The sequence below is a fragment of the Anser brachyrhynchus genome (assembly GCF_964034855.1).
Source record: "Anser brachyrhynchus genome assembly, chromosome: 9".
NCBI lineage: Eukaryota > Metazoa > Chordata > Aves > Anseriformes > Anatidae > Anser > Anser brachyrhynchus.
The window spans coordinates 23,718,399-23,733,367 of NC_137703.1; the positions used below are offsets into that span (position 1 = coordinate 23,718,399).

Sequence of the window (14,969 nt, forward strand, 5' to 3'; positions counted from 1 at the left end):
ATATACTGTCTTTTGTGAGTCACTCAAGTTCACATGAATTAGGTCCTGATGTGACCTGACGGGACCTGAAATTTAGTCCCAATTGCTCTTTACAAGGTGCATATCTCAAGCAACTTGGTGGATTTATGAGTCTTGATATTTTAGAGACTATCCCTATTTTAACGGCTGGACTGCAGTAATGAATCATCCACAGCCATCTCCTCGTAATTTATTGCCTCAAAACCAGCTGTGAATATTTTCTTCCCATTAAGAGTTATTCCTTTGGGTTTGATGTAATTAATTGTCACTTATGACTTAAAGAAAATATGCCAATAAATATTTATGCCACATGCCCCATCTGTTTTCTCTAGTGCCCTGTACACTCAACGTTTAACAGATTTCTGCATGCCTCATGCTGCAGTTTATGTTAGAGGGAGCCTGTGGTTATGATAGCAGCAGGCAGTTATAGATGTCCACTCTGGAGACAGCACAAGAATCCCATTTCTTGAGACATCAGACCATGGAGGCACTGAGAATAGGACAATTTTTGACATGCTGATGGGGATACAGTGCTAGTACGCTACACTACTGCACTTGATCCTCCCAGTTTTGGGCAACCCTACTACCCTACTTACAGCTTTGTCAGAGTGAGGCTAAGAATCCAATGCTCTTAAATACGGGTAGGAAACCACTGCTGTATGAGAGTATCACAGAGGGACAGGAGAGAAGATGGCAGATCAGGCAGAAGATTTATGAGCATTCAAGTCTAAAGTTACAGAGGAAAGAGAGAAAAGGCTGTTGTCAATCCTCCCCCCTCCAACACGTAAGGAAACTTGTTTGCTGTATAAAATGTGTGTGTGACACTGAAAATGTGGAAATGCAACTTTTAATAGGCATATTTAATTTCTGCCTGAACATTAGCTCATATATATAGCTTTTTTCTCAGACAAATATGTACAAGAGAAAAAAAAAGAGAAATATATTTTGCAGACTATACAAGTAATCCTTTCTACACAAAAGTCAGTGGTTTTCTGAATTGGTGATCAGTCTGCCTGCGCTGGGCTCCATAAGGCAGAGAACAACACGAGGAGTGTTTCTTGTTCCTCTGTGTGAGCTAGAGAGTGGTTCTCTGGAAGGTGCTAATCCTTACCACAGCACAACACCCACACAAGCCTGAGAAAGGGCTAAGACTCAATGCCACAATCTAGCCTGCAGCTGCTGATTCCTGCTCCTTGTCAGGATATAATTAAGGTATAGTCAGGCTGAATAGGAAGATGGGACTTAAAACTAAAAATACCTCTAGTAATTATGGCTTAGATCTGGAAGGCAATGGCTCGATTTTGATTTCTGAAAGAGACAATGCTGTTCTGGAAGAAGCCTGAGTAACTCCTGACTGAAAGGCAAAATAAACACTCTTGTAAGTCTCTGTCCATGTAACATTGATGAGGGTGTGTATGTAGGGAGGATAAGCATCTTCATGTGTAGGTTTATCTATTTTCTGTGGAGAAAAAGGCCTTCACTATGTTTACTATGAAACGTTCACCTTCACTCAAACACGATAAAATATGAAGTTGTTTCAGCCACGTATGGTCACTATTCAGGAAATTGTACTTAAGGATTTTTCTGAATGATGCCTAAAATCATACATGTGTTTTTGATTTAAAACAAACAGAAAACCTTCTTTGGAATTCAAGAGTGCACTTCCATACTTGGCTGTGTAGAAGCCTTGCTGAATGCTATCTAACCTGTGAAGAAACATCCTCTTTTCTGAACCTTTGTAAGTCTTATTTCCACCCTTCAGTAAGGGCATGCTCCCCTCCTCTGGAATCTCTGGAGAACATATGGGCCTTGATAACAAAATGCCCTAATGCACAGATTTTCACACCCTGACCACCTGGTAACTGCACTAAGAAGTTACTTGGAAGTTATTCTCATATGAAAGATGTTGATGTAAAACATAAGTAGGTATATTTGTACCTAAACTTCTAAAGTCACATAATGTCAAATCTTTAAAAAGACTTTGGTGAAGAAACAGATGAAAATCACTCATAATATACTTTTATTTGACTAAAAAGCACACATGCTCTTTTCCTCAAAGTACACCTTGCCAAGGATTCTCCCTTTCTGCATATGTTATCATTCAGTTTGAATTAATTTATGAGAGCTGTTTCCTGGATGTTTCTGTTCTATCACTTGAGTAAGTACTGGCATTTGTCTGACAATACTGTGAGATGATTCAAGGAAGAATTGGCCGGAAAAACTAATTTCTTCATTTCACAATTGCTTTTCTCTGTGGCTTGACTTAGTGCATGTTCATATGCAAGGGCAGTAAAAAAGTCAATGAAGGGGATGGCGGAGATGAGACCACAGAAGCTCCTATTCAACCAGCTCAAATTAGTGTGTAATGGCCTTAACCTCCCCCTGAATCTATTTAAAAACTTGATGGCTAAACTGCCACAAAATTGACAATACCTAAGCATCTGCTTAGGGTAGCCAAGCTATGCAGTATCAAGGCGAGCGATCAGTTCTGAAAGTCCAAATGTTATGATGGCAAAATGACATTCTTCATTGTCTCAGTAAACAGAGATCACAGAAAACATGATCTATAATACGTCACCTGTTTGTTTTCTTAATAGTCTGCTTCCTTTATCACCAAGACAAGTCTTGGCACCTTTGACTAAAATAACCATTGCTCCCTTTCCTTGATATGCTAACGGCTGTATTCTAGACCGAGTATATTCTGCACTTGACTGACCAGCTAACAACTCCATGCTGCAATTCTTCCTCCCCCTGTGCTGATGATGGATTAGGGTTCTTCCATGCAGCATAATCCCACCCAGTTGCTGGTTACAGCCCCACCATCCCTGCTTCCCTAGTCATGTCATCTTCCCCTCTCCACTGTGCTCCCAGCATTCATCAGGCCGCTCGTAGGACCACTGCACATGACAGGGGGTCAGGCAGAAGCAACAAAAAACTAATTAAGAGGGCACTGTAGCAGCACTGAATTTGGCCTAAATTTGGGCTGAATACGTCCTTTGCCTCTCCCTCCGCTCTGTCCATGAGCTCCTGCTGCTCCCTTGGGCTGGACCTAACCAGTATACAACTCTGTGTCTATGCATATACCCTATATTGTACGTGTACTTCTATGGAGTACTCTGGTGTGAGCATTTGGAAGTATTGTTACAGAGTAGGAGTGCTTGCAAGAGGGGAAGTTGCTGGACTATTTCAAGAATGTTTCAAATCTTTAAACTCTTTATTGAAACTGTTCTGTCACCCATCTGCCTGCAAAGCCAGACTTTTTTCAGCTATAAGGAGCCATAAAAAGATTTAAAAATGACCTTTAGTGATCTTGACAAATCCTGATACTTTAGAAACTGGTATCTTGTTATGCCAAGGTAAGAAATGAGCACTGCTTTTTATTGGTTTCTTTTGTTCCAAGTGAAGAGCAGGGATTTTCAGTCATCCATATCCATCACTGCTACTTAATAGTGTTAAGTTTGTTTTTTTATTACTCCAGGACACTTTGCATTAAAAATTGCAGTATTTACATCAAAGAAAGCATTTCTGCCAAATTCTGGAAATCCCATTACCCCTGCCAAGGAAGTGCACTGTTTGGGAAGAGAAGGGTGTATTTTCTTGGTTCTCAAGTGCAATTCTTTGCAGGCTGGCATGGAGCGGGAAGGCCTGCTTCTTAGCCTCCATGAGGGGACAAGATGATCGCGTGAAGAGACGGCATGATGCTGCATTTTGTGGGGATACTACTGGAGCCTAGGGCCATTTTGGAAGAATATCTTTTTTTCAGTGCAAATATCACTTCTAATGGCTTTTCTATTTATTACCAGACTGGAGCATAAAAGTCCAGGGGACTTCTGGAAAACTCACTGCTGTGAGTTATGCATCTCGAGTTAAATGAATGGCAAATGTCTTGCAGGACTGTAATACTATCATTTTGTTTTGTTGTTTTGCTGTGCTTATTTTCTAAATAAATCTTTTCGTTAAGAATTCCTAAAAGACAATTAAGATTCATCTTCAGTACCGTGGCAATACCACCTTAATCATACTGATGCTTACTACGCAGGCAGTGAAAAGAAAAATGTCAGATCTTAAGATCCATGGAATCATAAATGACTTTTCTGTGTGCATTATTAAGACTTTATACTTTAGGTGAGTTTCTGGCTAAAAGACAAAACTATAAATCACCTAAGGAAGAATTTCAGTTTCTTAACCCATACTAACATAGACCAACCATACACGGTCAGCACTTGTAATTAAATACTCTAGCTCTGTGGAGGGAAAGTAGGGACAAAGTACCTACCAGGTTTTTCTTTTTAAATAAGGTTTGCTTAAAACCACATACAAAGCAGCAAACATTTGATGTAGGTCCAATGAAAAATAGTTGGTGACAATGTAGTGGACATAGATATATATAATGTGAAGCTACATATATTTGATGGCGTCTCTCTGTGGGGTAATAAGAATGTCACATTACAGATATTTTAATCACGTCTATAAGTCACTCTGTGCAACTTATGAATGATCGTGTCTTATGAATATTTTATTCTATTAGGTGGATTTTGACGATGTTCTCATTCAGTGTAAACAAACAAAGACTTGTGTAATTAAACTACACTTATAATTTATACTCTCTAATTATAATATTATCACAAAACTATGTATTTAATTTTGCAGCAGTAAACTGTTGCAAAACAGTATTATTGTTAATCGTCGTTTAATTTAATGTTTAGCAATTACTCATTCTTTTAGGAGGAAAAAAATCAGATGCTAGAGCATTCTACCACATACACTCCTAAGACCAGTGTAGAAGAAGTTCTTTGCAGGAGCTTAACATTTTCAAGCAGACAGCATGGCAAAATCTGAAAGGGGTCATCTGAAATAGGGAGGGTAGCACACTTCAGCGCAGGGACATTTTAAAGAGATCTGTTAAGAATCTTCATTTCAACAGAGAAATGGAAGAAAACAGCACTACAACCTAGGACCTTCACTCCCTCCCATCAAAACTTCACTTCAAGTTCACAGAAATCTCTTTCAGCAGCCCCTTCCTGGTAGCCTCTGTGGGAAGTCTTCATAGAAAGCCCTAATAACCCTGTCCACCTGGGCTAAATTCCAGGGTACCTCATCTAATTTCCTAAGTGTAAACACAGAGAGTTGGACAAAAAAATAGTTCTTAGTCTTCTACAGAAAGTAGAAAAAGACAGGACAAGACAATCTTTCAAACTCTGTTTACATCATACTCATAATACATATAACACTTTTGATAGACAGCTGACCAACGTACCACATAGTTGGCATAAAAAGAGAACAGGTATCATGTCTAGTTATTATTTCTCCCTATGGTTTCTATTGTTCATCCTTGCAGATGAACACAGCCCTTGGATTAAATATGGACACACTAGTATTTCTTCTATTATGATGGGTTACCAGAACTTGAAGTAATGAAAAAAAATATATTACATGAACTCTGTCCTATTTTCAGAGCCCAGGAAAATATGTCCAACTTAGGCAAATATGCAGTACCATTCCTCTAACACAATTTATTATTTTTTATATCAAAATGTCTATCTTTTCATTAATGAGTTTGGAGTTTAATGGACTATTACATGTACCAAAATGCCCATTCTGATAAAAAATTCTCTTTGGAAAAGAAATCTGTTATAACTGAGTTAAATGTTTAGTGTTTTAATAAACTGATTTTAGTATACTTGGTGAGCATATGTAGGACAGCCATCACTCTATTTTTACTTGTACTAAATGTGCTAATCTGTAATGGGAGATAATGAATACAACGTTTCTGAAATCCATGTTCATATGGTCTTGTTGCATTTATAGTTACAGTAAGATTAGACCTCTTATAACTAAACATGAACTCTTCCAAGTGAAAACTGAACATTATAGCTAAATGTATTACCAGCTATCTTTGAGAAACGCAACCATTAATGATCTAGTACATTTTTGATTTATTTTTTCCTTCTGCAAACCTAATGGCAAGTTTGATTAAAACATCTCTGGCACTAATGGCAACAGCAGCTTATAAAATCTTCTCCATAAAAGAGAAATTAAAGTGTATTTTCTACTAAGGGCAGTCTGGTTTGCTGTCTAACTGAGTAGCTGGGGAAACTACTCTATAGTCATGTTCCTCCTCATTGCTCCTGTCACCACTTGTTTAGTGTCAGACACTGGAAAGAACTCGGAATGAAATGCTTTGCAGGTTCTGCATGTGATGCTGAACTACTGCTTAATGTTTGAACAGTGGTTAAGTGCTCCCTGTTCCTGAGTTTGCTCATGTTCTGTGCACAGACGATTATACCTAAGGTGGGGAGAGCAATTCGGGGTGGGGGGTGGGGGGGATGACAGTAAAAAGTAGTGTGTTTACACTCTGGTCTCCGTGTCAGGTTTGATGATTAACATCAAAGTTTCCTAGTCTACTGCTTGTACTTGCATTAGTTCTGTAATATTTTAGGCACCCAAATTAAAATTCTGTCCTGCACTACCACTCAGATTAAATCAATCAGGAACATGAACAAAGCTTCAGTTCTGCTAACAGCAGTTTGAGAAACTATTTAACTCAAAAGCATAACTTTTCAGGGACAGATCAAGAACTCAGTTTCCAGGCCACTAAACACCTTCCATCTTGATATGAACAGTGATGTTCCAAAAGAACATTTAACAACTTAGTTTCTAAATGAATGCTCTCTCTATATATTTTAATTTCATTTAATATATTATTGTAAATTCTATTTCTATCCTGTGAATACAAAATCATGTATTTCAATATAATCTCTCTATTTCAGCACAATCTCTTTGATAGTTATAATTGTAAATTCCAAAATCAACTAGGTACTAAACTTTCTCTTTGAAAATTACAGAACGTTTGTGTGTATGTGTGTGCATAGAGCTGGCATTGTGTGCAGAAAGCTGCACAGGAAAATTTGGCTGTCTTCTGAGCACGCTATGCAAGTGAGCAGGCAATGGGGGAAGATGACTTGGCAGACCTTGTCTCAAATCAGATTCTAGTTATCCTCTTATGTAAGAAAGGGGTCTGCCAAGAGCTTGTAGTTTAGGGTGGAATTAAGAACTGTGGGGCCGAAGCCTCATAGTACATCTCTGTCCACCTCTCTGCCTGCACGCAGAACTATACCATCATACTGTCATAACAAAAGGTGTTTTCTTAGGAAGGAGTTTTGTCTTGTTCATCTTTTCTTTGACAAAGGGGATTAAAAGAAAGTTATCACCTTGCATGACTTTGTCAGGGAAAGTTGTGGACCTTTAGCACACCTGAGATTTGGGTCTGAGACTTACTGAAACACCTTATCTATGAAACTCCTTTTGGTATTATAATGAAAGTCATTTCAGTACTTCTGCCTCTTCTATCACATCTGTAAAATGGTAAGAGTAATGCTTATTTTCCCTACAGGGGGACTGACCAAGGCTAGATAAAACCTGATCTGTGCTTTCGAGAGGAAAAGTGATTTAGTGGCAGTATTGTGGTGGGTCATGTATATCGAGAAGCTGTACTGGTTATTTTTCAACTACATCTGAGAATAGTCTTGCTTTAACAATCTATATTTCTCAGTAGCTCCATCCTGTTAGAAATAGCTGTAACTTCTTATAATATTAAAAGAAACATGAAGAATGAAGTCAAAGATTAACATACCAAAAAAGCAAGGCACATTTCATTTTTATATTATTAGGTGTATTCATTTCCTCTGAGAAAATAAGCCTAAAATAAGCCTTTTTTTTTTTTTTTTTTAGGGTATGAAATACTGAATAGTAAAACCAAGTGACTGTGGTAAATGTCTTTTGCGTTAAAAGCAATCCTTATCTGTATCAAGCAACAAGGATACCACTGATTACCTGCCTGATTACCCTGTTCTGGTTAAGAATATATTCAAGGATACTGCTCAATCAAGATACTGCTCATTTCAGCTGTAGTTGAACAATGTTGTGTACTTTCTAATACTGCAAATTCTCTGCTAGGAAGAATGATAAAGAAGAAGAAACTGAGCTCTATCTAGTTTTGGGAGTCTTGGAAATTAGTACCATTCCATCCAACTAACCATTCCTCTTTAATATCCCCTTCCTTGTTTCACCCAGAATCATCCAAAGTAGCGATGCAGAAGTCTGTTTCTCACCTTATACCTATGTGGTTGCTTACTAGCACACACTAATTAGGTTATGCGTTTTGATTACCCTGTGTTTTTGGAGCTGATAGTCCAATGGACAGCACGACATTGAGCCCTAAAACCTTTGACCCCGTTCACAACTTTTACATGCTCTAAAAGCACATTTTCTAAGTAATTCTGGTTCCTTGTTTGTTTCTGGTCCTTGGTTTGTTGAGATTTTTTTTTTTCTTTTCAGTAGGAGACATGACTTCTCTGCTCCCTGTTCTGCCAGTGTCAGGGGGGAGGTGAGGGCTGCAGTTACGGTATAGTATCACTCCTGTTCTTAGCCTCCTGCTTCACCCCCTGGCAAGACACAATGCCTCCAGTCATCGCCACCATGGGATGGAAATTCAGTTCCTAGACAGAAGGCATCTGGTTTTTATCATCCAGAGCTGACACATGCATGTCCTTGAGGCAATCCCAGCAAACTCCACAAGAGTCCTCATCTGGTCATTGGATTGTGCAGCAAGAGCAGTGCTGGAAACCTTTCATCTGAGATAAAACCACTACTAGTAGTTTTGACTAATAGTAGTACTAGTAGTCAGTAACTACCCCTGGGGTCAGGGAGGAGCAAGCAAACAGGATTCCTTGGTAAGGATCTGCTCTTACAAGTCCTATCTCAAATGAAAAACAGGTACAACTATAGTGATGTACTGCCATCCAGATTTATGTAGATGGTACATAAAGAAATGTTAAAAGTTCCTATTCTTTCAAATACAAGCTCAACCAAAAGCTGTTCTTAATTTAATTGCACTGTAACCCACAATACTTGGGGAAATTTAAATTTAATTGCAAATGTAGAAAAATTCCATTTGAGTTCTTTAGTAGCTTCTCCTCATCTCATATGGAGTTTTCTCTCTAATTGTATCTCTGTGCCCTCAAGAACATTGAGCAGCTTTTAAACATCTGCTCATTCCTACCTGCCCCTTAACAAGTTACAGTTTAGAATAATTTTCTCTTTGGTTTATTTTTCTCTGTTGTTAGTTGCAGGCTACAAGCATACTTAAAAAAGGAGGACCAAAGTCTGAAGCCAAATGTGGGGAAACTTCTGAAGCAATCTTTATTAATGTATTCTGTATAGAAATCTGTATGCAAATTTTTGCTTTGGATGTTTGCTTTTAACAGAAAGCTGGAAACTACAGAAACTATAGATAGATTGCTATAATTTTGGAGTCAGTTAGTCACTGTCTTTTTTTAATCTAACATGTACTGTGATTGCCCCCGCACCTTACCCAAATAGCTCTCAATGGACTTTTCCCCAGAGGAGATCATAGTGAGTACTTACTGAGGCACAGTTGCTTTCTGACTTGTCTTCCAGAAAGCCAATTTGGCATGGTGTCCTCTGATTCTGCAGCCAGTAGTCTGTTGATTCTAGCAGACTGTTACTGCAGAGAATCTGTTAAAATAGTTAAAAATAGTTAAAATATTAAAAAAAAAAAAACCTTAGTCCTACTGTGCTTTGGGGTTTGAACTCTATTGTTTGAGCTCAAAGAAAATATTGCCTACAAATATTTTTGGAAGGTAAGACTGGGACCCCTGTTTTGTCTGGACCTGTCCAGTTAGTGTACCTGGGATTCAAGTAACATATATTCTCTAAAGTATTAGCCAATTTTCTCTATGAACTGAAAGTCCTTGAAGGAAATGCCTTAAGATATATATATACACTAATATATATTATATATATATGTATGTGAAAACATTGCTAAGGAGTTTTATTCTATGTTAAAGTGGCAAGAGAGATGTTAGAAAAACTAATTATTTAATTCTACCAGAGTGTATAAACTTGCAGCTTTTATGATTTACTATCTCTCTCTCCAAAACAGATCTGTACTATTCATTCTGCCAGCAGCCTCATTTCAGGGACTGCCTAAGCTACAAATCCTTTCTTCTTAAACATATTTTTCTGCTTTCTGAGAAGCTAAAGTACTTAAGACCTGTCGTAATGAATACTGAGCTTAGTCAGTACACTAAGACCAAAACTTTGAGTTTAATCTGTGTTGGCTCAGTCCTACAACAGATGCCTCAAGCTTTGATCTAACAAAAACAAAGTGGGACTACAGCTAATCTGTAGACTATAAAGAACCAAAGCTAGTTTTGCAAGTCTGATGCTTTAGATTAAAGTGAATTCCTTATTTGCTACCCCTGTACTAATATGCGCAATGTTCAGGGGGGTCAAATTGCCCTTTTAATAAATAGACCTCCAATATGTTCCTGCAACATATCTGCAGAAAATTACGTTCAGAAAGGACTGTCTTTCTGAGCACGGCATGAGATTTCTTTGAAATGCCATCAAGTCTGGAAATGACTCATGGCCCTGGGCTGGTGGTGCCCAGCCGCAACCAGAACTGTAGTGCAGTGACTACGCAGTCAGTCTCTGCACAATCTGGGGGGGCTAAAGAGTCATATCTGAAAACAGGCAGGCTTGTGCTTTATTAAATTTACAGGGCCACTGCAACATCCATAACAAGCTGGGGAGACAGCTGACGACATTAGGAATCACTAGTTCATGTTTGCCTTTTTATTGAGAGCATGAAGCCTGGATCAATTTATCCTAAATTCCAGTAGGGATGAAAGTGGAGCTGAGAGGTACCAGGGGTTGAATTCCTGTGCTGTCAAGACTGTGTTAAAACCGAAAAGGTTGTTTCTAGCTGTGTTTATTCTCTAATATGCTACAAAGGACAAATAATTGAGAATGGGGAAGCATGGAAGAGGAGGTATTCATATGCACAACTTGAGGAATTTTACTAGCCAACAAAGAGGTACGCTGACCTCCTTCTTAGAGGAAGTGTGCTCTCTGGCTGTACAAAAAGCCTGTCAGCCTAGCTGACTCAGCTCTTAATTCAGTTTAAGGCATGTATTCCAGGTACTGTGATAGTCTACAAGTAGGGAAGCAAAAGATAAAAACTCTGTCTGGAGAAAATGATCTACAGGTTAAGAATTTGTCATGTTTTTCCCACCCTGCAATGTTCTTCCAAGAAAAAGAGGGACCCGAAGTATTTTTGAAACAACTAAGTAACAGCAGGAAAAGAATAGTAGCAACAGTGATGATACTTATAGAATATTTTATATGACCTATCATCCCCAGGCAGTAATATTAGGAAGCATGTTTGGGAAATAGATGTATATTTTATTCGCACTTTGGGCAATTACATGAGAATAGGCTGTACTCTAGCTTTTAGCCTTTTACTTTAATAATGATATTTTAAAATACACATTTGTCCTCCTGTCCTGGAAAAAATCTATCCACAGTATCCTCTGTTATCTTACTGCATATTTTGCATTGACACGTTTGTCCTGCTTCAGGAACACTTGCTTCTGAGCCTAGTCCCATTCCTTAAGAAGTGAGAACTAGTGAGGCCTCTTCACTTCGCAGGGAAGATGAATGACTGTGGAAAGCTAATATGGCCAGCTGACACAATTTTCTAATACTCATCGGTGATCCAGAAGTAAGCTTATTAACACACACAGACTAACAGCCACTCTAATTTTTACCTTTCTGGCAGAAAGTCAGATAGTTAATACTGTTCTCACTGTAATATTCTCTATTGATCCCTGAATAAAAGTCAGCGGAGGATGGATGAGGAGGCAATAGGGAACACCACAGCCCATAAACTGGGGCTTGCTTTGGTGCCCTCCTTCAGTGCCCTCTAAAAGGTTTTGCACCTTTGTGCTTCTTTCTTCATCATGCCAAAAGAAGATAAGTTTTTATGCAAAGACTCTCAGTACTCTAGCCCTGCTATGGGATTTCTTCTGAATACAAATGTGGGGTTCTCAAAATACTCAGAAAATAAACAGTGTGCCCAAAGACTCTTTTGAGAATGACAAAGGCTTGTGAATGCTTCACATCAACACCAGTTTCTTCTTGGGGACTGCTAGCTAATCTCGTGTACCAGCTCAATGACTCTGCACTCAATAGATTTTATAGCTTCCTGTCCCAGTGTGAATGGATTCCTGCCACCATAACTAACTCTGGGACTAGATGGGAAAAATAATATATTTCATATCCCAAAGAAACAATTTCCTGTTAGTGTCATAAACTTAGCCTTTTTTATTCTTATTTTTAAGAAATGTTTTCAAATGGTGAAATACTGAAACATTATAAACTGGTTGGTAAAATCTAGAATCTAGCATATTTTCAAAAAAAAAAACCAACAAAACAAAAACCTATCTTCTGTGGCTTTTATGAAGATAAAGAATTCAACATATACATACACGGACACACACACACATATCTACATATATATATGATTTCAGATTTCATCAGGTTCAAGATATTCTCATGCTCAAGCACTGAAGTTCTAATTACTTGTTAGACATGATTTCCACAGGTAGGGAACAATCCTCTTTAGTTCAAATAGCTTTTTCAGTAGCAGGAGGTCTTGTTTCATTTCCTTAAAAATCATAGTGAAATTGTCTTCAGCTTTAATGGCTTCAGATCTTTCTTTCCCGAATCTGACAGTTTCAGAGAAATCAGAATAGGCAGAAATTGTCATGCAGAAACAAGCTTCAGAAAACCTTGGTGGTACTCTTCTTTTTCTCCTAAGGACTTGGTGTGCACACAACACTTCTCTTCAGAACAGCTAGATCACAGCAGATGTACGCTGTAGATGATTAACCCACGAAATGAGATGGGCATTCCGCACTTCAGCTAGTTTTCTTCCTATGAGATATTAAATCATCCTTGGTGTCTCTATCTTGCTTTCAGGGGATGTTCTCATCAGGAAGCAAATACAGGTAACATATTAGCAGAAGAAATAACTCTCCTGAACAATTATTTTAGTCAGGTCAGGTCACGGTTGTCAAGCCTGGGGGGTCACTCCAGGATGATTTATATGTTTCAGGGCTTTACAATGGATTTCATTTTTGTATGCAGCTTTTCATTATAGACTTTGAAGTCAAGGGTAGAGATTATTACATTGAAGATTTGGACAGTATGTGATTTTTAGTAACCTTGAGGAGATGAACTGCATTAGTAGGGTGGTGTTCTCCCTGGCCCAGATTCTGCTCTCAACGTGTGCACATGGAATGCTGCACATGCACTTGAGAATTCAGTCAGAAATGTGAAGAATGGTGCAACAGGCATGCCATTTTTTACCATTGGAGGTCTGAGGAAGTATTTTCCAGCAATTAAGATTTGAAGAAGATAGGTGAGAAAAGCAAAATAGGATATACTCGAGTCCATGCAGCAGAAGCTGGTGGAGGTCAGAAATTTAAGGAATACAAGTAGGCCTGAAGTTATCTGGAAAGCCTCTGGAAATTACTCAAAAAAGACAGCACTGTGGGAAAGGGAGGCATGCAGGAATGTGTGGGAGAAGCCTTCTTCCTCTGGTTTTAACATCTGAATAGTGTTCAGGAGACAGAACGTGACATTTGAATAAGCAGTGGCAAGAAGGAGAAGTAAACTTTGGATGTTTAAATTCTACCTTCTGAAATGTAGGTTTCTGCGTTATGACTGTTACAGACATTATTGTTAAGAACCTTCCCACTAATACTTGTATGCAGGACGGATAATTTGGACCACTCCACAATCTTGATCACTGTTGGTTTACATAGTCCTGCTATGAAAAAAATCAAATATAGAATCCATGTGAACTTTTGGGCATATTTCTGTGGTAGCAGACAGCAATGTTATCATGGTCAAAGACATACGTGTATAGGAGGAGTGAATTTAATACTCCTAGGATCTAACTATTGTAGGACAATTCTACTTGTTATCTGTGTTTATGTAAGTGGGAGTTTGCATATGTATTCAAACATGCCAGGATAGTTGTGCTTTTAAGGAATATACTGAAGTCCTTCTACTACAGTAATGTATGACTGCAATGGTCAAAAGTATGTAAGCATGAAGGAGCTGGCCTAAACTATCAGGGCTAACTAATGAAAAGCAAAGCCAGCAGAATTATTCCTCAGAGATGTAACTCTACGTTCTGATTGCCATTTTTGCATTTAGTGATCTTTTCAAAAATATATTGAGCTGCTCTGTACCAAAGGTAAGAAACCTCAACTCATACTACTTCAGCTGTCCGTCAGCCTCCTTCTTTTTCATAGCCTACAATTTTAACGTAGAAATTGAGAAAATTTCCTCCTTCCATCTTATAGTTTTCTATATTCTCATCTAATTGAGACAAGTTCTGGGCCAATCCCACTGGCATACATTGTTAGCGGTTTTGCTAAATTCAGTGAGGTTGCTTCTGATCTGCAATGGTACAACTGAAAGCAGAACTTTATTCATTGACCATACTTATGTGTAACAGCTGCACACACTATACTGCTGTATATCTGGTTCAGAGAAGGATCATCACACTCAGAAAATAATTCAGGATGAATTTGCATCATGCACAAAATGTAAAATCAGCAGTAATTCATGGTTCTAAAAAAAAGTTTTCCACTCTCATCTGGAGACTCAGCCGTCAGCATTACTCAGTGTGCTGTGAATCAATGAACTAAATCAGCCTCTAGCAGAGTGGGGATTAGAAAAGTCACTCTTTCCCAGAGGAAAATACTGCATACCAGTTTAGTGTAACAGCTTCCTGCTCCCTGATTTAGATCGCAAGGCATTAAAATACAGTAAATATCTATAACTGAGACAACATTAAAATGGCCCTGCTCCACAAATGAAACATCTGCGTCTTCATGGCAGATCATCTTAATTGCTTTGGTTAATTACTACTCATCAAAAAAGATATGAAAGTGGAACATACAGAATGAGTTTTCAAGGGGCACATCTTCTGCATTTATTCAGATTGGTCTGTGTGGTAAAAGGCCACATCTCATATGGTTCCTAACAGGAGCCATTCATGCTAAATGCTT

General features: G+C 38.4%; 1 protein-coding gene and 1 long non-coding RNA gene across 11 annotated transcripts in view; one reads left to right on the forward strand and one right to left on the reverse strand.

Moving 5' to 3' along the window:
* LOC308199612 overlaps window positions 1-14,969 on the forward strand; it is a 289,413-nt gene that overhangs the window by 40,602 nt on the left and 233,842 nt on the right. The gene's annotated exons all lie outside the window — the stretch shown is intronic.
* SPHKAP (SPHK1 interactor, AKAP domain containing) overlaps window positions 1-14,969 on the reverse strand; it is a 71,765-nt gene that overhangs the window by 37,056 nt on the left and 19,740 nt on the right. For 8 of the 9 annotated variants that reach the window (XM_080604005.1, XM_080604009.1, XM_080604008.1 and 5 more), the window contains one exon: window positions 9,445-9,555. The exons of the other annotated variant lie outside the window; for it this stretch is intronic. In XM_080604005.1, the coding sequence (XP_080460131.1) occupies window positions 9,445-9,555 (111 nt within the window). The remainder of the gene's footprint in view (window positions 1-9,444; window positions 9,556-14,969) is intronic. 9 annotated transcript variants of the gene reach the window in all.